Raw genomic sequence first — 23,427 nt, forward strand, 5'->3', positions numbered from 1 at the left:
TCAGGCTCCAGTAGCTGCCAGCCCAGGAACCCTCCAGATGGGCCTGGGAAGCCACTATTTCAGACCAGTCCCCCGGTCTGTAACACCCCCACTCCCTACCACCTTTAGAGTGGTTATTCAAGTGTAACGTATCTTGGGAAAGCACGAAGTAGACATGAAGCTCAGGAAACCCCTGCTTTGAGAAGTACAGAACCACAGCCAGCCTCCTAATGTCAGGCTGGCCTTTCAAGAGAAAAGGGGGAAATTCCACCGGTGTTTGAAAACCCCAAGTAATTCCCTGTTACAGGGAGGAGTTTTAGGTTGACTTCAGAGGTCCAGGAAGAACCTGATGGATTGTATAGTTACCATTTGCCAAAGGATATGACACAGTCGAATTTCCCTGCTTGGGCGCTGGTGCTAACCAGTGGAGTGGGGAGGAGAACCCTGCCCCAAGGTACCTTGTGATTGTGACATCTTCGGTCTGCACTGCCTGTTGTATACTGAACCTTTGCTGAGAACTAGCATTTATTAAGTGCTTCCTCTGGTGTGATGTTCTTTATTACACCTACACTTAATTGGCATCACAGACTTTAAGATATTCCAGTGTAGGTGCCATTGTCTCTCCATCTTACAGATGGAGAAAATGCAGTTTAGAAAGATGAAATAAGTTGTCCGAGAACTCAGCTAGAAATCAGCGGGGCGGGGAGAGCGGCTTGGACTGTGCGACTTGAGCTCCGAGTGTTTGACCAGAGGGTGTCTCTCAGCACCAGCCCATGGATGCATCGCTCCATTCCGCACAAGCATTAGTTGGTTATCTACACGTCACTGGTGCAGGCTGGGGCAGGACACCAGGGGAGGTCCAGTCCTGGGTTCCTAAACTAGCCGGGCTGAGAACTGAATATTGTGGGTGCTTCTGATCTTTGCTGGGAGGACAGCTTCTCACCCGGCCTTTGAAATGCTATGTGCTACACAACCTCCTCCCCATGTGTCATGGTGGAAGGCCCAGGGCCGCCTTGATAGATGTTCTCTTGGCCTCCCCAGGGCACCCTGCCACTGCTGCGTCAGTGCATAAAGGGCAGCTCTGCTGGTGGCTGGCTGACGGGGTGAGGTTTGGCAGTGCGCCCAGGGTTTGAGAGCTGCATGCTCTGGAGTCAGACCACTCTTTTGGTTCTGCTGCTCTTGTGGCTTCGTTGGCTGGGTTTTCCATTCTCTGGATGGCAGTCTCCCCACCTGGAAAGGGCGGATCCTCACAGGCCCTGCTTCAGATAACTGCTGTGGGGTTTCAAGAGGACACACGGAGACACAGTGTCCTTGGCACGTCAGGTCAGTGTCCACTGACATTTCATTCTGATTATTATTAATGCCATTTGCAAACTTCAGGAGATACTGAAGGACAGGTAAGTCTGACATGCTGCAGTTCATGGGGTTGCAAAGAGTCAGACACAACTGAGCGACCGAACAACGATGACAATGCCATTTGATGCTGCCTAATGGGTTATAATCACATAAAAAATGTACCATAAGATATGAGCATGTAGCTTGAGTTTTTGGTTGTTTTAAGGCAATTGTATCAGAGCATATACTTTTGTATCTGAGTATGTACTTTGGTACTTGGCATTTATCTTTCAAAGCTGTGATCAGGAACCTCCATGCCCATCTCCATCTCCCAACCAATTCTTGAAACATTTTCAGAAACCTTTTTGGAACTCTTCAGAAGAAGAAAAAAAAGATGATGATATTAAATAGTTCTGTTGGAAAGGCAGGTAGATTTTGGAAATGGCCTTAAGTTCATCAGAGCTAAGTTTGGTGAATCAGTCAAGAATAAGCTTTAGTGGATGGATCTAATAAGTTAAGAAATGGTGCTTAGCCAAAAAGTAAGGATTGCTTTTTTTTTTTTTTTTTAAATGGCTCATTTATTATAAGACTACCCATGAAGGTAGTTTCAGAAGAAGGATTCCAGGCAGCTTTGGCTTGGGACAGCATCTTTGAAACAATAGCAGAGTCTTCTAGGACAAAACTTTAAAGGCAGGGGTTTGAGGGTAAGTGGGCAGTATTGACTAAGACCTATAAGGCTGTGTTTTGGAAGTAAAAATTAGTCTTATTTACACCTACTGTGGGCTTCCCAGGTAGCACTAGTGGTAGAGAACCCGCCTACCAATGCAGAAGACACAAGAGAGAAAAGTCCAATCCCTGGGTCGGGAAGATCCCCTGGAGGAGGACATGGCAACCCACTCCAGTATTCTTGCCTGGAGAATCCCTTGGACAGAGGAGCCTGCTGGCTTACAGTCCGTAGGTTCCAAAGAGTCGAATACAACTGAAGATACTTAGCACACATGCACGCACACCTACTGTATTAATTACCAGCTGAATTGGCCTTGCATTTGGCATTTGTGTAGCTTCTGATGGAGCTGGCTGGGAGCAGGAGGTTTCCCGCATCCAAGGAGTAGAGGCTGAAGTCTGGCTTTGGCCCTGGGTTGACTTGTATTCCAGGTCTGTTTACCCTCTGTGATACACAGAACTCACATCTGAAGGTGTGAGTGTGTGTCTGTGTGCGCGTGTGTGTTTCTCTAGGGGAGGGTCCTCAGCTTGGTGCTCTTCACCGGGACTCTAAAGCTGGGCATGTGAGAAGGACTCCTCCCTCCTTCCGGGTTCCATGGAGTGGCTGGAGAGTGGTTCTCAGCTGAGGTTCACCAGGGCAGAGGACAGCTGCATGTTCCCGTGAAGTGATAGAAGAAAAGTTCAAAGGGTTTGTATCTTTAGGCTCCTGGTGACTCACAGGTTCATCCAGGAAGGCTGGGCCACCAGAAGCCTTTGGATTATTTCCTACAGGTGAGAGTGAGTGGTGCCATGTGCAGTTTATCTTGGAGGACGTGGCTGTGGATAAAGGCTTTGGAATTTGCTCTGCTGTCCATTGCCAGGCTGATGATGGTGTCATCACGTTGCCTGGGCCTCGTTTCTGTCCTGTGTAAAGAGGGAATACTTCAGGGTAGTCGTGAGGGAGGGTCAGAGGGTTCCCGTCCGTGAGGAGCATCCACAGATGGAAGCCCCCCACCTCTCCCACGGTCCTGAGAACGACACCAGAATGAACCCCATTGTCACAGGAATGTGGGCACAGGCCCACAGTTGGAGAGCAGAATATGCCACCTGTTACAGGAAAATTTCCCCAGTCCCTCTGTGAGGTGAGGCTCACACTCCCAAGAGGAGAATTGCCACTTCCTCTCTGCTTTGAATAAGGCCAGCTGTTAGGGCTCCATCGCTCAGCAGCTCTCACCCATTAAGCTGCCTAAGACCAACCAGTCACAGAAGCTTTTCTGTAATGAACACAGTCTGGCATCAGCAGGACGCACATTGGCCCTTAATGCTGGGCGGGTGAGGGCGTGCAGTCAGTGGAATACTGCCTGTGAACTGCAAGCCAGATAACAGGTCCTCGCTTGTCTGGATTTGAAGTAGGCCCAGCTTCTGGTTTTTATCTATTTGCCAAGTCCCTGTTTTGTTTTGTTTTTTAACTATATAGCTTTAGTGTCATCTTTAATTGCACCAGTAATTCAGGGAAGCTTGGCCTGGACCCCAAACTTGGGGGCCCTGGAGAGACAACTGAGTAGACTAAGGGGGGGTCACAGGTGGACTCAAGCAGAGAGCAACCAGCTGTCCCATCCTCTCACATTTACTTCTGACTTTTTCCTTAGCCACTCTGTTAGGTTTCTGGAGCAAGGATTCTCAAACTTTGCTTGTCCATTAGAATTGCCTAAGTAACTGAAAAAGAATCGAGAAATCCAGACTATACCATGCCCTCAAACAATTAATCACCAAAAAAAAAAAAAAAAAGACAAAACCCACAGAACTCCCAAAGTACAGCCAGGTTTGAGAACCATGTCTTACTTGATAGGAAGAAGACTCTTCTGTTACAGTTACTGAGTTCACTTGCTTTTGTGTGGTCACCAGCTCTTATCATCTGGGGCCGAGGTATCACCCTTAGGGGTTGAGCTGCCTGTTCTCATCAGTAGTGAGGTCTCAGTGGAATTTAGCTATTGTAACAACTGTTTTCTTATAAAGTGATTTACCTAATCTCAAAGATAAAGAAGGCAGTATAATGGACACCATGTACTCACGACTCAGCAGTCATTCAGCACACACTTTTGGGGGGAGGGGCGGGCGATAGGGTGGGGCGGGGTATTTTAAAGCAAATTTCATGCATCATTTCATCCATAAATCTTTCAATATGTATCTCTAAGAAATAATGACCTAAAAATATAACCACAACACTATCGTCACACCTAAGAAAATTAACAGTAATTATGCAATTTCACGTAATAGCAAATCCATGTTCAGTTTTTTTTCCCATTTGTTTTAAAAATGCCCTTATACATTTGGTTTGTTCCAATTAGGGCCCACAGAAGCATAATTCATTTTTAATGTTTGACCATAACCCTGGGGTAATTAAGCCATCACTGTGTGCAAACACAGGTAATGATGCGTGTGACCTCTGCAAGAAGGTGTAAATGGCATTTGGTCTCTTCAGTACTTTTCTTAGCCCTTCTGGTGGGACCTTGACCTGTCATGGAGGAAATGCTCATTGAGGCCCCAGCCGCAACCACTTGTGTGCTGCTCTGCTTCTGCCTGAAGACATGTTCCCTTTGGTAAACTTAGAATAGAACCTTCAGGATGCTTGTGAAAAGAGGATTATGAGTCAGCTCCGTGAACAGCTTAGAATTTCCTGCTTCTGTGCTGGAGGCGGTGTCTGGGAAGGGCTCAGACTGCCCCTTGGGCTCTCTCTGGGCTTTGCTGAGGGGTCCCGTTTGCTGTTGACTTTGGGGGTGTTTACCTGGGACATAGGCTCTGATGCAAAGAGCAGCCTACAGCCATCCCCAGGGGTGCAGATGGCTCTGTGCCTGCACCTCCAGCTGAACCTTTGGGTTTGGGTTCAGATAATGACCAGGGTCAGACAGGGTTGCTCTCTGCTCTCTTAGGTAGCACCAGACACCTCATTGTCATTGCTTGGGCACGGTGTCTGTGAGACAGAATGCTGTTAGAATGAATAGCCCCTAGAATGAATGAATGGTGAGGCTTTGGGTGGGGGGTGGTGAGCAGGAGAAGGAAAAGAATGCAGAACGGGCATGCTAAATAATAATTGAATTCCGTCTCACTCCTTCTACAAATGTCGATGGAGTACTACTCTATATCTATCATACCAAATCAAAATCTTCTTTTATATACTTCCATAATTGTGTGTGTGTGTGTGTGTGTGTTTGCTTTAGAGGGGCTTTGTCTTGATTTCAGATGGATTTGCAGTTGTAAGATCTTCTTTCTATCTCTGTACCATGGTCAGGTAGTTAAAGAGCAGTTAAGTAGGCATCTTAATGTATAAAGGCAACTCTGATATATAAAGTTGTTCATCACAAGATTGTTTTCAAGGGCAGAAGGTTCAGAAGAGCCTAAATGTTCGTTAATAAGGGACCAGTTAAGTAAACCGTAGTGCATCCTAATAGTAGATATTGTTCAAATGTAAAAAGAGAATGAATCAATTGTCTCTGTTCCCATGTGGAGAGATCTCCAATGGATAAAAAGCAAAATCCAGAACATGTGAATGACATGCTACCTTCTTTGTGAGAAAGGGTGAATAAAGATAAATTTGCATAAACCCTGGAAGGATACACAACTTTTAAAAGGCGGCTACTACAGATTTGCTGGGTGAAAGAAGGAACCGGACAGATGGGATGTCATGATAGTATACCTTTTTATAGTTTGATTTATGAATCATGAATGTGTTACCTAAGCAGAACAGTTACTTAAATCAAAAAGAATAGATACATCTATACTTAACATTGTGCAGATAAATTGATTACTTACTATGCCCTGGCTAATCTGTTTTACAGATTACCCTTACTTAAACAGGCCGGGTCTGTTGTGAAATAGGCCAGTGAAGCTCTGGCCAGCCCAGGGGATGTGTGCCATGTTCTTCCCATGATGCCTTGCTCAGCAGTAGATTATAAATATTTGGGGCTATTCGGCAGCCCCTAGGCATTCCCCCTTCCTCATCCTGAAACATAAACTGAGCTGACAAGATCCAAAGTTGAAATGTAGGGGGGCAGGGGAAGTGGGCCGCTGTGTCCTCCGGCACAGTTAGCGGCTGTCTTCTAAGGAGGAGGCATGGTGGGTAGAGGGGGGGAGGGTGGGCGTGGCTTCCCTGCCCATTCTCGTCTCTCGGAGTAATCTTTTGCTTAAACATTGGCATCCTATGCACCATGTTGTCTATGTTTGTATTTATTTTCAGCTTCTATTCAGTGGCAGCAGAATCCCTCTGGGCTGAACTGGTCCCACCCTGGTAATGTGGAATGTTCTAATGTTAAGACTTGCTCTTCATATCCTGCATATTCTCCGTAGCAGAGACAATTCCTCAGGGCCTGAAGGAAACAAACAAATGAAGTCCATGGAACAGTTTTCTCCCTGTTGAGTGGAGAAAGAGGAGCAGAGAGGATTTTGGGGGCGACTTCAAACAAAGAACACATAGGAACAAACCCTGTTCAAAAGCACTCAGAAAGATGAAATTCAAGGACACACAGGACCTATTCTTGGCTCTGCCACAATAACACCTTTTATATTTTATTCCAGTTTGTGCATTTGGGGCTTACTTTTTGGTTTTTCGTTTATAAAATAGGTGGGACCCGCATTCATTGTCCATTCCCCTTCACTGTTTCCTCGTAACCATCTGATACTTGTTTTAATAAGACTTGAACGCTGTCCTTTTAACTGGCAGCCAAGTGAAGGGAGTGAGTAAGCCCTCCTCTGTTCTTCCTCCGGTGAGTGCTCTACTGAGTACTGTGCTGGGGTGGGTGCTGGTCAGGTTGAGGCTCAGTCAGGGGCATGTCATCTCTCCCACAGGTCTCTTCCTCTTCTGAGTTGAGCTTTACACATGATGAAAATCACTCGTGGTCATAAGTACCCTTGACAGCTCTGTAGGAGGCCAGCATGCAATCTTTTACCTCCTCCCTCCAGTCTTAGGAAGAAGGACCACTGCTTTGTTTTGTGGGGTTTTGTTTGTTTGTTTGTTTGTTTGTTTGTTTCAGGACCACTATTTTTATGATGGAGCAGGAAATGAGGTGGTCAGCTAGCATTTAGAGTGCATGTTGAGAGATGAATATGTACTGCATCTTTGTTTTTTATTTTTAGTTATTCTTTTGGCCATGCCACGTGGCATGTGGGATCTTAGTTTCCTGACGAGGGATGGAACCGGTACCCCCTGCAGTGGAAGCGCAGAGGCCTAACTGCTGGCCACCAGGGCAGGCCCTGTACTGCGTCTTTAAATACCAGAGTCACATCAAGGGGAGCAGTGGACCAGGAGACACACGTGGATGAAGGGTCCCCAGATCTCTGCTGACACTGGGGGCTATGTTTCCTCCAGAGGAAGAGCCTCTTCTGTCTTCTTCTTGCTTCTCTTCTCTGGCTGAGCAGGTGCTGTTGAATTTGGAAGGTTAACCGTGAATATGTGAGACTTCCCTAGAAGCCACCTTCACCTTAACTAGCTTCACCCAGAGCAAGGTTCTTTGTTTGGTGAAGTACTTTGAATTCTTTCCTCCCCTCTTGCAGCCGGGAAGGACCACTGGGGTTCCTGGGAAAGGGAGACACCTGAAGCAAGTTGTATGCTCACCACCTGTGCCTCGAGAAGTGGGTGCCTGTGTCAGTGATCTGTAATCTTTATCTGATAGTTGCAGTACATTGACCAGCAAGCCCTAACTCAAGTTCACTGGCCCATTTTTTAAATAATCAGAAGCACTTTACAGAATAATGAGTGCCTTCGGCTAACCTGATGGTGGTTTACTTAACCTGCCACCGAGAATTCTAGAGCAGGGACATATTCTGGACACTGTCATCTGCTTTTCTTGTTTTGGAATCATCTGATTGCTTTTCAAAAACCAGAAGTTAACAGGGTGACAGAATGTAGGGATGATTTGGGGTTCAGCCAGGTAGGTAATTCTCAGTAAGGAGTGATGGGCTGAGTGTCACAGGTCTCAGGCCCATTGCTTTCCTGCTGGTACAGCTGTATCTGAATAAGAAACGTGGCCACTGGTCTTAGTTACCTCCTCTGTCAAATGTAGTTGGTATAGAAGTAGATACCTCTGAGACTCATTTTAGAATTCTAGACTGCTCTTCTGGTTTTTAGTTAATATCTAAGGCTTGTGTGCATGCTAAGTTGCTCAGTCACGTCCAACTCTGTGACCCTATGGACTGTAGCCCACTAGGCTCCTCTGTCCATGAGGATTCTCTGGGCAAGAATACTGGAGTGGGCTGCTATGGCCTCCTCCAGGGGATCTTCCTGACCCAGGATTTGAACCCGCATCTCTTAAGTCTCCAGCATTGGCAGGCAGATCTTTTACCACTAGCACCTCTAAGGCTTATAAGGTGCTAAACCCGTAAATTACTTACTCGCCCTTCGGGGATGCTGAACTAAAATGGGGGGGCAAAAAATATGGCTAAGCCCTGCACACATTATCTTTTGTGTTTTTTAAATCAGAAATGAATAAATAGAAAAATAGGGAAATATTATTTCCCAATTATTTTTTAACAGGATTCAGGTAGTGGCAAAGAATACATTAAATTAGTAAACATGCATCACATAACTTTAGACACAGGTAATGCTCTTAAGTTATACCACCTAGATGTCATCTCAGGTGAATGTTTTTCTTGGTATTCCCTAAATGCTCTGCAGTAAACTTAATACTTCTGTAATGAAGAAAAAAATACACATTTCAAGAGTTTGTCACCACCTTTCTGTCGTTTCTTCCCTTTCTATAATCTTCATCTCCACCCTCTATTAAGCACTAAAGGATAATGTGTCTGTTGAATGAATGAAAGAAATTCAATCTGCCAAGGGTTTACCATTTGCCATATGCTGAGCTACAAAAGTAAAAACAAAAAAGAAGGAAAAAAAACTTAAGCATCTCAAGTCCAATGGCAAAGGTTACATGCAAATCCTAGAGAGATGCTGTCACTGTGGTACTGATGGCCATGAAGATGGAGAAGAAGGTATGCTAGGCTGTTCCCCCTCTCCAGTCTGTCTGTGATTAAAAGTTCTGTGAGATTGTAAGGCTCAGCACCTGCCTATAACACAAGCGTGGCTAATGTTGACATTAGCTGCTGCTGTTGACTAATGTTGGTAAGGAAAAGTCAGTTCTAGCTTTGGCATGAGATTCACATCCTTTAAACAAGTGGGTTAGTTTAAGCTGGCCTCTGAGATCCAGGGTCAGGAACATAACTGTGCCCGCGGCTCCTCCGGCACTGCCCAGCTCTCCACTCCTTTGTCTTTGTCTGCTTGCATCACTAGGCAGTTTTCCTGTTAGCAGTCCATTCTCTGTACAGCTTTGGAGCTTGAGAGACTAAACTAGTTTAAGCCCTGAGTTTTCTACACAAGGAAGGGTCTCTGCATCCTGAGGTCATACAACTAATGGTAAAGTTAGGCCCAAGCTGTGAAGTGAAGTGAAAGTCGCTCAGTCATATCCGATTCTTTGCGACCCCATGGGCTATACAGTCCATGGAATTCTCCAGGCCAGAATACTGGAGTGGGTAGCCTTTCCCTTCTCCAGGGGATCTTCCCAACCCAGGGATCGAACCCAGGTCTCCCACATTGCAGGCAGATTCTTTACCAGCTGAGCCACAAGGGCAGCTACTTGTGACCCAAGCTACTGCTTCCCAATAGAATAAATTTGCAGGGTTTCTAGCCCAAGTCATGTGTGCTGTGTACATAGGCGGATGATTAAAAAGTTACTGTTAGGAATTCTCAGAAAAGATTTCTGTTTCCACAGCCAAATATCTGTAGAGCCATCTGACAAACAGGTGGCTACCATTGTCTTGGATAACTTTTTGGTGACCAGCAGCAATCAAGGTGAGTGGTTAGATTCCTCTTCTGAAGACTATCCCTGGAACTATACAATGTTTGAGCGGCTTCACATCTAATTCTGGCTGCAAGTTAGGAAAACAACAGGGTGGGCTGAGCTGAGCTGATGGAGATTTGGGTCCAATATGTTCAGTCTGTGCTGTGATCCTCATGATACAAGTGTACCTTGAGGAATAAGCCTCAAGTGTTAAGCAGATTTCAAGCATGAAGTGAAGAAGTGAAAAAGTGTTAGTTGCTCAGTCATATCTGACTTTTTGTGACCCCATGGACTTGTAGCCCCCCAGGCCTCTCTGTCCATGGGATTTTTCAGGCCGCAATACTGGAGTAGGTAGCCATTCTCTTCTCCAGGGGATCTTCTTGACCCAGGGATTGAACCCAGGTCTCCTGCATTGTAGGTGGATTCTTTATATCTGAGCCACCAGGGAAGCCTAAGCAGAGATTTCAAGCATAGACCTACCTCACCGTTCAGCCTGGCAGATGTCAGATTCACTAGAAAGTTACCCCTTACGCACTCCTGTGTGTGTTGAGAGAGAGAGAGAGAGAGAGAGTGTGTGTATGTGTGTCTTTCCACATCTTGAGGCGACTTCATCCCCTGAACTTAAAGTTCCACCCCTAGAAGCTTGGCTTCTGTCTCCAGCCCGATCTCTGAGTCTAAGTCCTGTTGCCGTGTTAACTTAGTCCAGTCTGGAAGGTAACATGATCTGATGGATGGCTGGCCTGCGGCCCTACCATGGACCCAGACCCGGAATGCTTTTATCTATTCCTTGCTCATCAAGTCCATGGCTCCTTCAGTAATTTTCCAGGGTGACGTTCCCATATTTCTAATGTATTTCAGAGTCCTTCTTTTATCAGTCTTGTTTGTAGAACATTCTGTTCTGAAAAAACTCAGACTATCTAACCTGAGTTGACCTAGTCGCTCATCCCTCTTTTCTCCATTGAGGCCAGAAACAAAAATTGTGGCTGTGTTGATGTAGTCATATAGCACCCCACTTCAAATGGGCACTGGGTAAATGTGAGTTGCTGTTGCCTTTCCCTAAAGATACCTGGCTGAATCCATAAGCCCAGCTCTGAAAGGTTTTCACATCATGTGGTCTCTTTAAAAAAAAAAATCTACTTAGGTTAATAGCTCATATGTGTTTAATCATTGCAGGTCTTCTGGCTCTTCCCAAAGACATCCCTAAATTAACCATGAGCTTTGGAGAGAGTCTTATTTTACCCCTGTGTTAGACAGTTACACTTTAAGGAACATAGCTGAACACTAACTTGACTTCAAGGGATATATGTCGCTCTCTGTGCCATCTCTGACCTGCTCTCAAGATGTAACAACAGAAACCGTCTGCCTCCCTTCTTTTCCTTGACCAGCCCAGCCCAGCCATCATGCTTCACTTTAGTATGTAACACAGGCCATTTTCTATTGGACTGACCTCACGGGGATGTTGATGTTTGCCAGGAAGGCAAGTGACCTCCAGAAAGACTGCAAGTGCACCCCAGATACAGTCTCTGTCCCAGCAGCTGGCTATGACTGTTTTTGGGGTTTTGTTTTTTTTTTTCATAAGAGAACTAACTGAAAGCAGTGTGAATGGTTTCTTTTGTTCAAATTTCCTCTCCCAGAGGCCAGTCCCAAGAGTCCCTTCACCTGCGTTATCCATTAATGCTGTGGGTTTATTTTCCCCAAATAAACAAGCATTCCTGCCAAAGAAAATAGGCGGCACGATGGATGCAGTGATACATCTTGGGACCAGCCTTTGAGGCGTGTTCTTCATTTTTCTGGGTTGGTCCACAATCTCCTTACTGGACTTCTGCGGGCAGCAGCCGTGTTGGAGCAGCCCCCCATTTCTGAAGGCCCCTCAGGCAGTATGAATCCCGCCCATGGCTGTCCAGCCCTCTTGAAAGCACCCTTCATTTCTATTGGCACAGCTTCCTGAGTGCCTCTTCCAGATCATCTTTCACCTCTTGCCTGAGGCTCTGGGGACACATGTGGTTTCAACATAATGCACAGATGTGACTTGGGGGAGGAGAATTACAGCTGTGGACTCACATCAGCTGGGGTCACTGGACTCTGAAGTGGGGAGGTCAGGAAGGAGGGGGGACAGGAAAGACCAGCAGACAACCTCAGGCTCTGTAGATTTCCCCACCCGCCATGAGACGGAGTGCTGTAGTGAGTGTTCTGCATTGTAAGGAAAGCATGAGCTACACAGCTTATGTGGACCAGATCACCATAAATAATACTCGTGCATCTGGTTCTAAATTGAGATATTAAGCAGAATAAGGGAACAATGACCAAAACTTCTATAGGGAAAAGACCTGGTTCTTTATCCACCCAAATGGTGGTCACCAGGGGGTTGAAAAACTTCTTCTGTAAAGGTCTGGATAGTAAATATTTTCAGCTCTGGGGACCATATGGTTTCTGTCACAACCGCTCAGCTCTGCGTTTATATCTCTGAAGTGGCCACGGACGATAGGTGATCAGACCATTGTGGTGACTGGCCACAATGTGCCTGCCCCTGACAGTCTAGATTCATAAAACTTGCAGACATCCTCATCATTGTTTGCACAAATGAACGAGTGCTCTGTAAGTGGCCAGGCCATATGCTAAGTACTTATTGTGTATGATGGCATTTATCCCATTCAGAATGCTTCTCTGAGATTGTTAATAGTATTATGCCCATTTTACAGACAAAGAAGAAAAGGCTTAGAGAAGTTACACAAGTAAGGGCCATATGCGATTTTAACCAAGATAATTTAACTCCAGGCTCAAGCTCCCTGATAGCTCAGTTGGTAAAGAATCGACCTGCAATGCAGGAGACCCTGGTTCAATTTCTGGGTTGGGAAGTTTCCCTGGAGAAGGGATAGGCTACCCACTCCAGTTTTCTTGGGCTTCCCTTGTGGCTCAACTGGTAAAGAATCAGCCTGCAATGTGGGAGACCTGGGATTGATCCCTGGGTTGCGAAGATCCCTGGAGAAGGGAAAGGCTACCTACTCCAGTATTCTGGCCTAGAGAATTTCATGGACTGTATAGCCCATGGGGTCGCAAAGAGTTGGACATGACTGAGTGACTTTCACTTTCACTTTCAAGCTCTTTACCACTACACACAGTTTTTGGTACCTACATCATTTACATTCACATTTAATTTTATGCTTTTAAATCTTAACATTAACCAGTATTTGGACTTTAGCCACCCCCCCCCCAATACATACATACAGATAATTGCTAAAACTCTTATATAATGTAATATATTGCAAGAATTAAAATGTTCTTCCCAGTGAGTTCTGCTCCTTAACACCCCAAAATCACTGCTAGGAGATGAATATGTGAAGACCTAGGGGATTAAGAAGTCAAAGATTTCCAGGCTGGCTTTCACATTCCAAGACCCAGTACTGATAATGAGTAAGGTGAAGTGGAGCTGGGCCCACGCCGCTCCTTCAGATGGCCTTGCCCAGGAACTGCCCCCTCTTTAACAGAAACACCAACACCCAGTGTGAGCCATCAGCCTGCCCTGCACAGGTGCAGGGTCCTTAACTGGCACGAACGGTGGCAAGGACTCTGTTGTGTGGTCGGGAAACCTCCAGCAATCCAGCATGTGTATGTGTGTGAGTCGCTCCATCGCGTACAACTCTTTGCAACCCCATGGACTGTAGCTCACCAGGCTCCTCTGTCTATGGGACTCTGCAGGCAAGAATACTAGAGTGGGTTGCCATTCCCTTCTCCAGGGGATCTTCCTGACTCACGGACTATGCTGGCATCTCCCACATTGCAGGCAGATTCTTTATGGGCTGATCCACCAGGAAGTCAGCCAAATAGAAATCTCCATTACAAAACACAGAAACCAAGTCTGGACATCTTTTTTGTTGTTACAAGTGAGGTGAGTTCTGAAGAAAACTTAAAGAATAAAAGATTGGGAGCGGGGAAGCATTCTGTAACCCATGATCTGTAGCAGTAGTTCCCAAAGTGCTTGCTTCAACCCTTAGGGATAGGAATGGGTGAGGGGTTCCTGCAGTCAAATCAGTTTGTGAGATGCAAGACTAAACAAGAAAACAATATTCTCGAGGATGTAGTATGTTTTCTTCCCAACATGCTTGGGGGATTTGTTTAGCTTTTATTTTTGTTTTGGAGCCTATTATAACATTGTCTTCAAGGAAGACCCTATGAGAGGTCCTAACCCAGAGGCTTTCCCAATGTTCGTGTTGTTTAGCCGCTAAATTGGGTCCGACTCTTTGCAGCCCCGTGGACTGTAGCCTGCCATGCTCCTCTGTCCATAGAATTTCCCAGGCAAGAATACTGGAGTGAGTTGCCGTTTCCTGCTCTGGGGGATCTTCCTGACCCAGGGATTGAACCCTCATCTTCTGCCTTGATAGGCAGATTCTTTACCACTGAGCCACCAGGGAAACCCTTCCTAATGTTTACATTTAAGTCTGAGTTTGTTTTTTTTTTTTTTGATAGGTGAGGGTTCAGTTCAGTTGCTCAGTCATGTCCGACTCTTTGTGACCCCATGAACCACAGCACGCCAGGCCTCCCTGTCCATCACCAACTCCCAGAGTTCACCCAAACCCATGTCCATTGATTCAGTGATACCATCCAACCATCTCATCCTCTGTCATCCCCTTCTCCTCCTGCCCTCAATCTTTTGCAGCATCAGGGTCTTTTCAAGTGAGTCAGCTCTTCGCATCAGGTGGCCAAAGTATTGGAGTTTCAGCCTCAGCATCAGTCCTTCCCATGAATATTCAGGACTGATTTCCTTTAGGATGGACTGGTTGGATCTCCTTGCTGTCCACGGGACTCTCAAGAGTCTCAAGACTCTCTTCTCCAACACCACAGTTCAAAAGCATCAATTCTTCTGTGCTCAGCTTTCTTTATAGTCCAACTCTCACATCCATACATGACCGCTGGAAAAATCATAGCCTTAACTAGACAGACCTTTGTTGACAAAGTAATGTCTCTGCTTTTCAATATGCTGTCTAGGTTGATCATAACTTTCCTTCCAAGGAGTAAGCGTCTTTTAATTTCATGGCTGCGATACCATCTGCAGTGATTTTGGAGCCCCAAAAAATAAAGTCAGCCACTGTTTCCCCATCTATTTGCCATGAGGTGATGGGACCGGATGCCATGATCTTAGTTTTCTGAATGTTGAGCTTTAAGCCAACTTTTTCACTTCCTCTTTCACCTTAATCAAGAGGCTCTTGAGTTCTTCTTCACTTTCTGCCTTAAGTGTGGTGTCATCTGCATATCTGAGGTTATTGATATTTCTCCCAGCAATCTTGATTCCAGCTGTGCTTCCTCCAGCCCAGCGTTTCTCATGATGTACTCTGCATAGAAGTTAAATAAGCAGGGTGACAATATACAGCCTTGACGTACTCCTTTTCCTATTTGGAACCAGTCTGTTGTTCCATGTCCAGTTCTAACTATTGCTTTCTGACCTGCCTACAGGTTTCTCAAGAGGCAGGTCAGGTGGTCTCATATTCCCATCTCTTTAGGTGAGGGTAGCAGCAGCAAAACTATGGTGGTTATTAAATCCATAAACATCTTTTGGTAACAAGGGTTATATATTTTGTTTCTGTGTCTAACTTTATTTTGAAACTTACAACTTTTCTCTAAGTGTGAAATGGATAGTATGAAGAACTCCTTTATATCCAGATCTCCATTTGTTAACATTTTACCATATTTGCCACATTCTCATTCTTTGTCTCTGTGTTTACATTATTATTGTTATTACTCTTGTGTTTTTAATTAGTGAAATACGAATTCTGCAATTCTTTAATGAACTATGGATTTATTTCTTCACTTCATGGAAACTCAGATTAGGCTGGAAGTTAATTCCACCCCCTCCCATTTTTACCTGTTGCTCTAAGGTCAGTTTTACTTTCCAAGTATGTGGAAGATTATTTTTGAATTTCAAGGGGATCTTTTGATAAGCCTGTAGCTTACAGTCTGATTGAGGAAAGAATCTCAAAACTGGAAAGGCTTCAGTTCTGGGCCACACAGTTCTGAACATTTTGGATTTGTGAGGGTCACGTGATGTGGTATGGGGGCCATCATAACCATTTGCAGCTGGTTTGCAGCCCTCTTGGGCCCAGTCCCTTGAGGACTGGGTTGGCTGTTGACTGAGGTGGGAGCCTCGGCCTGATACTTCTCCTTTCCTATCATAGGACCTCTGTCTTTCCAGTGTCCTGTGATGACTTGTCGCACTTTGAAAACGTACCTAGCAACACAGATGACTTTTTAAACAACATCTAGTTTCAAGAGTGATTTCCTGTAACATACATTGGAGCTTCCATATGTGGGTTTTTTCTGGCCATAAAATCAAAGCTCTCTTCCTCCTTCCGGTGGTTTAAGTAATCCAATTTGAGCATAAAGTGAGTCGTGCAAACGTTGTGCCACCTGGTTGGTGCGAGAGGACTCAAATCAGACTTATATAACCTCTACTGGAGACTTTCCAAAACCATATAAGGAAGCTGGCAGGTCACCCCTCCCTCGTAATGTCAACATTGAGCTCCCAACAAAGCTGGGGCTTACATCCTCAAAGAAAGCGTGAGGCATAGCCTCCAGACAGGCTTGGGAGGTGAAGGCACTAGGCATTGGTTCAGGGAATGGGGGCAGCCCTCGCAGTGGCCTCAGGACATGTGTATCATGCCTTCCAGCTGGGAGCCCCCACACCCACCGGGCCACATTTGATGCCCGCATTGACATGTATGGTGAGTTCATACTAACTAGAAAAGTGTCAGTACAGTTAGACCACAGGAACTGAATTTCTTTTTTATTTTTTGAAAACATTTTGTTATGCAAAGTGTCAAGGAGCGAGAATAATTCCCACATACTCACTAAACAGATGCAACAGTAATCAAGATTTTGTCACATTTCTTTAAACTTCCCTTTTAGGGGGTCAAAAATATTTCATAACAAATCTCAGATATTATAGCATTTCATCCCAAGCATACTTTTTCTTTAAAGTCGACATTTTGTAAACACAGTGCCACTACCCACCTAACAGCATTATCCCAGTGACAAAATTTTGACATGGTATCTTTTTTTTTTTCCACAAAGATCCTGTGACTTGGTAACCTTACAACATAAGAACCAAAATGCCTGTGCTCGTTTCACTGACAGCTTAAAAGAGGAGGGCAGGGGTCTTTGTTTTCAGTGCTGAACAAAATTGGGGCAGGTAAACAACTTGTACTTGTGGTTCTCTAGACTGTAGTCTTGGGTATTGAGCTGTGCCATTTACTCCCGTGGTCATTTCACAGTATCCATGATTGATCATCGTAACTTACAGGAATTTTTTTTTTTTTTAAACAATATTTTAATTGGAAAAAGCATCTGTCAGCTGTCAGGCTTCCAGCTTCCACTTTTGAGAAGCAGGATGTTGAATGTGAGTAATGACACAACAGGCCTATAAAATGCGGACTAACCCTCGGATGACTCATCCAGCGCGATGCAGTATATTTGTCAAGGAGACTGAATCATATATGGGGGAAACCACTTCTCAAGCAGCCAGCTGGTTCTCAGGTCCGCAAGAGCTGATCCATTTTTATCGGAAGCGCTGTAGTAGCAATAATGCTAATATCCAGCACTTGGGCTCTACAATGTAGAGGAAATGGCATCACCCGCCAGGTATGTGCTTATTGTTTACATGAACTTTATTTTCTTGTGGTTTCTCCTCTGCCTAACCTTTCTGATGTCTGCTTTTAACATTTCTTAAGGGAGGGGGGAATTATTCTGATTTTAAGTAACTAGAGTGTGTGTGTGTGTGTGTGTGTGTGTGCGTGTGTGTGTGCACGTGCCCACGTGCAAGGACAGACAGGTAACCACTCATCTTTTAACCAACACAGATCTCTTATCCACTCATCTCCCTTTCTGGAAACAAATTTCTCCCTACATGTTCAGATAGAAATGGTGTTAACCCAAACCTTTTAGTAGTTAACCCAAACCTCTAGTAAGCCTTAAATGATACTGCCTAGGAAACAACAGAGGTAGTATATATACCTTTTTAAGGCGGGGAGTGGGGTAGCTTAAAACAAACAAACAGAAGAATAAAGAAAGGATGCACTAAGAAGGTAGTCTAAGGATAAAACTATTGTATTTATTATGTTGGATTTTTGTTTTTAATATTGTGCTTTTTCTTCTACTCCAAGATGGATGACTTAGTGCCAGAAAGCTTTATTCCTCTACTAAGTGAATTATTTTTTTGCAAATCAAAATTTGCTCATCCTGAATTCATGCATTAACTTCTAGGTGGGAGAAAGGGTGGAGGAGATTGGTACCAACATTTAATTATAGCTTTCACATGATCTGAAGGATTGTTCTGCATAATTGGGAGGCTGTGTCGCCTGTCTGACCCTCTCTTCACTCACTAAATTTAAACAATGCCTGGCTAGTTAAGGCACATATCTTGTTTATTTGAGTGTATTAAACATTCCTATCTGTGTTGACAGTCCATTCAGCGTCTCCTCATATTTTATAAAAATACTTTTTGTATCCTACTTGTTAGGGACAGATGCTATGGTTAGTTTATAGCAGTACTATTTATACTTTTCTGGTCTGTCTGTCCAGAATGACTGGGTCAGGACCTGAAACACAACTGCCCACAAATTTGCCTAAGATTTAGAATTTGTAGAGCAGCCCTGTCTGTGGTGGTAAATTCTGTTATCATTTGGAGAGCGTTAAACAGATCTGGGGTTACCAAGCTGGAAAAAAAGGCAGTTTTTTTTTTTTCTCTTCTCCTTTCTTGTAAAGCTCGCAATAATGACTTATTTTCCTTGAGGTATGTTTACTTTAAACTGTCAGTAAATGTATTAAATTTACTTACCTTAATACACTCAGAAATTGGAATGATATGGTAAACCAGCATGAAATGGGTCTGTTCTGTGTGTTTCTGTTTGTTTTGTAGATTAGTTGTTGTTTAGTCACTCTGTTGTGTCCAACTCTTTGCGACCCCTTGGACAGTAGCCTGCCAGGGTCCTCTGTCCATGAAATTCTCCAGGCAAGAATATTGGAGTGGGTTGACATTCCCTTCTCCAGGGGATCTTCCCAACCCAGGGATCGAACCTGTGTCTCCTTCATTGGTAGGCAGATTCTTTACCACTGAGCCACCAGGGAAGCCCTTTGTAGATTAAGGGGTACACTTTTTTTTAGAATGGCCAGTTTGTTTCTGGAGACAGGACCATCTCCAAATTTCATTAAATTTGTCTTCTATAAATGAAAGCCACCTGTTAGGCTGTAACATGCTAATTATGGTGAGGACAATAATGAGGAAGAACAGTATTTGAAATATGTGGGGGTTTTGCTAAGAATTTTCCTGCCCACATCTGTACTGCTTATTTTTATGTGTATGTCTACACATGCATATATAGTGAATATTTAATAATAGCACTTGGTGATATTAAAAAATACTTCCGATTCAAAGTGAGAGTCCTTTTCATTCCTTCTCATTAACATTTTTTTTAAGTTATGGAAGAAACTCTTCTCTCAAAATGTAGCTTGAGCTGAAGCCTGAGTTTTGCCATCTTATAGTGAGCAGGGTTGTCTCTCCAAGCCTTGGTGGGATGCTACCCTCAGCCCAGGGCTCATTTTGTCAAAAGTCTTCAGAAAAATAATGTGACTTAATGTGAATTAAGGGGAGATTAGCTAATTCGTCCTGATTTTGCTACAATCTTAGACTTTGATTTTTTTTTTTTTCTTTACCCTTTTGAGGCCTACAGAAAGTATTTTAGGCAAGTATATGAAAACATTTACAGTTCTTGATTTATTGGTGTTTTTCTATGTCTGTGAAAAGGTCTTGTTCTCCTGTGACTGGTGCAGTTGAGACTAACTCAGGTCTTGTCCATGTTATTTCAGGGCAGCATAGACTTCTTTTTGTCAGTTACTTTTTACCCTCATGGCATATTGATCTCTACCATCCGCAGTGATAGTCATCCCTACAGGTTCTGGCAGCTCTTGGGAACCCCTTGGATGTTAAGCCCCATGAGCCACAGTTCAAAGTGACCACCTGGTTTTCAGATGCCTACTTTCCCTTTTGAGGGAGGGGGATACAGAGCACAGTTGGTACCATCATTCATCTTGGAAGCGATTAATAGATATTGAATGAGATGCTGCCCTTGTTCAGAGCTCTGAGCTGGGTGATGTTAAATTTTAAAAGGCTGTGATCTGGGCCCAGCCCCATCCTTGCTTTTCATTCCCTCTTCAGTGGAGATCCATCATTACAGGCAGCAGTTTCCTCCTGGGCTTATTAGAGTCCGTATTCCAGAGTCATTAATTGTTCTGTGTAGAAGCAACTTCTAGCTCTTCCCTTCTGATTCTTATGAATCTATCTTTTCTTGGATGGCTCTCATATCAGAGAAAGAACTGCCCTACTCAAAAATTCATTTGATAGTTTTGGTGGCTGTGTTTTCTGAGCCAAGTAGATCAGTAGCCTTGGACAAAGGATTTTTCCCCCTTCTTCCTTGAGGGGAGTGGCAGCCAAGGAGAGTGAATTTTCAAAGTTTATAGCATCATGGATGTTCAAGAGGCGCAGATTAGTAAACACCAAGGGCAGTCTTTCCCAATCTTTGAGTTTTAAGGACCCCTCCCCTTCTTAGCATCTATTAAAATTATACTCTAATGACTCAAAGCTATAATGAGCTCAGTAACCATTTAAAAATACTATAGATTATCTATCAAATTAAAATACTTAATTGTATTTAGAAAGACTTGTTCAGTGAGCCTGCAGTCTGCTCTTGCAGTGCTCAGTGAATGATTTATGGATGTCGGGTTATAACTGTAGCCCCGGGGGAAAGCTGGATCTGCCTGTTGTCCGTTTCCTGTTGTCCTTTGCTCACTATTCTGCTGTTACACTGTCCTCCCCACATCCGGGGTTTATGGTCACTCTGCCCTCACAGTGGGTGGGATTACTAGCACTTGTAGATAAATCTTGTATCGTTTATCTGGAAATATCGACTTTTCTGTGTGGCTCAGAAAAGCCAGAGACAAATACAGAACAAGCTTAGGGCATCAACCCGGCTCTTAGGGACATGTGAATGGGGTGGGTGACAACTCTGTTATCAGACCAGCATGGACGCTTAATAATCCAGGTATAAGTTTGCTGACAGCCTGTTTGACTTGTCATCTATGCCCAGATTGTCTTAGGATGGAGAAGGGACAGTTACAGAGTCTTTACTGAATTGCCAGGGAAGTCCCCCAGCATTTCTTCATGGCTAACGATCACCAAAGAGCAAGAACATGCCTTGGCACCTGGATGGCACTTCAGCCCTCAGAGTAAGCTCCTGGCCCACAGGACAGGCTGCCTTCCTTATGCACACTCTGAGGGAAGCCCGAGAAGTTTCTCTGCATTATCTTCACAGAACTCTTTGCAGAGAACCACAGCAAGATACTATCTCTTTCCAGATTTCAGCCCAAAAGATGACTTTTCATTTTCAGTGTTAATTCATAGAATTGTAAAGATACTCAGATTGGAGATGTCCAAGTTGGATTTGGCTGTTTTGTGGCTTTCTTTTAAACACTCATTCCTTGTGCCCATCCAGTGGAAGAGATGGGGTGCCTGCCATCACTCTGGCCCCACAGGGCCTGCTGTTTGACTGGGCCTCTTGAATTCCATCAAATGGAGTGCAGACAGCATGTGTCATAGAGTCTGCTTGGGAAGGGTGAGGAGCAAAATTAGTGTCTGTGGGTGGGCATGTGTTCTCATCACATCGCCAAAGAACTGCAGTGTGCAAAATCTGGCAGGAGCTCATTCCAAAGAAAAATAAAACAGCCCCTCCTTCTGCTTTGAAAAATATTAAAAAAAACATCACTAGCCCCCATGTTAAAGAAATGGAATCATTAAAAATGCATCTGTGTGTGTGTGTGTATTTTAAATAATTTGAAAAACTGAGGTTGGAATAGAAGAAATAAAAAGATACTCATCATAAAAAATAGTTTTTAGGGATTCTGTCGCTCATTTTGTAAACATGATAAGCATTCTATTAGAACATAATTGGCCAAGGATTAGGGGAAGTCGTTAAGAGTTACCAACTAGAGGAAAGCCTGTTATGCTTAACTTCTGTTCTTTGAGAGGATTTTGGAAGAAAAGCGATTTCTTGACTCAAGGAAGCCAATTATAAAGGAAATGTCTGTGTTTTTCATGTATGCAATTTGCCTTGTATCCCATGGAACAAAAGGGTACGCAACACTTACATTCATATTTGAAACACAAGATCTCCCTTTGATAGTTACCATGAGAAGGTCTGACACTTTGTTAATCTCTCCTCATGGTACAGAAGAATGTTTCTTAGATTAAAGCATGCTTATAATATGTGTAGTTTGCACAACAGATATATACTACTTTCATAATTAGGGGAGAGTTTTAGGGTTTTTATAAATAGTGGCAATGTGAGGACAACAGAAATGTTCTTTAGTCAAAATCCCACATTTATGAATTTCAAGTTATTTTTGACTATACCTACTTCAAGAGCTCCCTTTTTATTTCTCAAACTAATTGCCGTTCTGTGTGTGGAGGGGGCAAACAACATAAAATTTACCATCTTAACCATTTTTAAGTGTCCAGTGTATTCATGTTAACTATATGTATGTTATTGTACAGCACATCTCTGAAACCTTTTCCTCTTGAAACACTGAAACTCTGTAACCATTAAACAACTTCCATATCCTCCTACCCCAGCTCTTCACAGCCTCCATTCTGTTTTCTGTTTCTCTGAGTTTCACTACTTTAAATACTGAAATTTAAAAGTGGAATCATGCAGTATTTGTCTTTTTGTAACTGACTTATTTCACTTCACATAATATTCTCAGAGTTCATCCATGTTGTAACATATGATGGGATTTCTCCCCTTTTTAAAGCTGAAAAATACTCTGTTGAATATATTTCCTTTACCCATCATCCCCCATAGACATTTAGGTAGTTTCCACCTCTTGGCTGTTGTAAATAATGCTTCAGTGAACATGGATGTGAAATTAATTGCCCTTTGAAATAGGATTTGACTTTCAGTAAATGTGAGAGCTAATTCCTTGTGTACAAGCACAAGAAAAGGTGTCATCATGTCCGATCACCCTTTTGAGTTTACTCAAGAGCTCCCATATCCTGAGTTGCTCACTGTGGAAAATGGCTTGACATGGAGCAGTTTTCAGTCCCAGATGGGGTATTTATGCTTCCTTCAGGGATCATGACATCCCTAGGGATGAGCTTAGTCCTGGGTGGTGGCTGAAACACACTGGTGAATGAGCTGGACTCTGGGTAGTTCTTCTTGATGAGACGTTAGGACAGGAGCCCTTTCATCCTCTCTCCTGATACTAGATGACGGCCTGCAGCATGGCTTCACGGTGTTGTGATTGCATCTGTTGGGCCACCCGGACTGCCACCTTACCTGTAAAGCTCTCTGCTGGGAGAAGCTGGGCCTGACTCCTGGGTTGACTTGCCTTGGGCAGTAGTCTTTAGGTACCGCTGAATGCGTGACCAAAAGCATGGTTGGGCTCCCTGGAGTAAGTGTGTTGGTGATAGCCAGGAAGAAAGCCCAAATTCAGCAGCTTATTAGCCTCCAAAGCTCTCATTATCTGTGAAGATCCTAAGTCTTAA

The 23,427-nt window shown here is 44.0% G+C and overlaps 1 protein-coding gene across 3 annotated transcripts in view; it reads left to right on the forward strand.

Moving 5' to 3' along the window:
- SPRED2 (sprouty related EVH1 domain containing 2) overlaps positions 1-23,427 on the forward strand; it is a 122,107-nt gene that overhangs the window by 47,635 nt on the left and 51,045 nt on the right. The window contains exon 1 of one of the 3 annotated variants that reach the window (XM_061155180.1): positions 17,177-17,474. The exons of the other annotated variants lie outside the window; for them this stretch is intronic. Within the exon in view, the coding sequence (XP_061011163.1) occupies positions 17,458-17,474 (17 nt within the window). The 5' untranslated portion in view covers positions 17,177-17,457. Of the gene's footprint in view, positions 1-17,176; positions 17,475-23,427 lie in introns of those variants that run through there. 3 annotated transcript variants of the gene reach the window in all.

This window comes from Dama dama, chromosome 11 (genome assembly GCF_033118175.1).
Source record: "Dama dama isolate Ldn47 chromosome 11, ASM3311817v1, whole genome shotgun sequence".
NCBI lineage: Eukaryota > Metazoa > Chordata > Mammalia > Artiodactyla > Cervidae > Dama > Dama dama.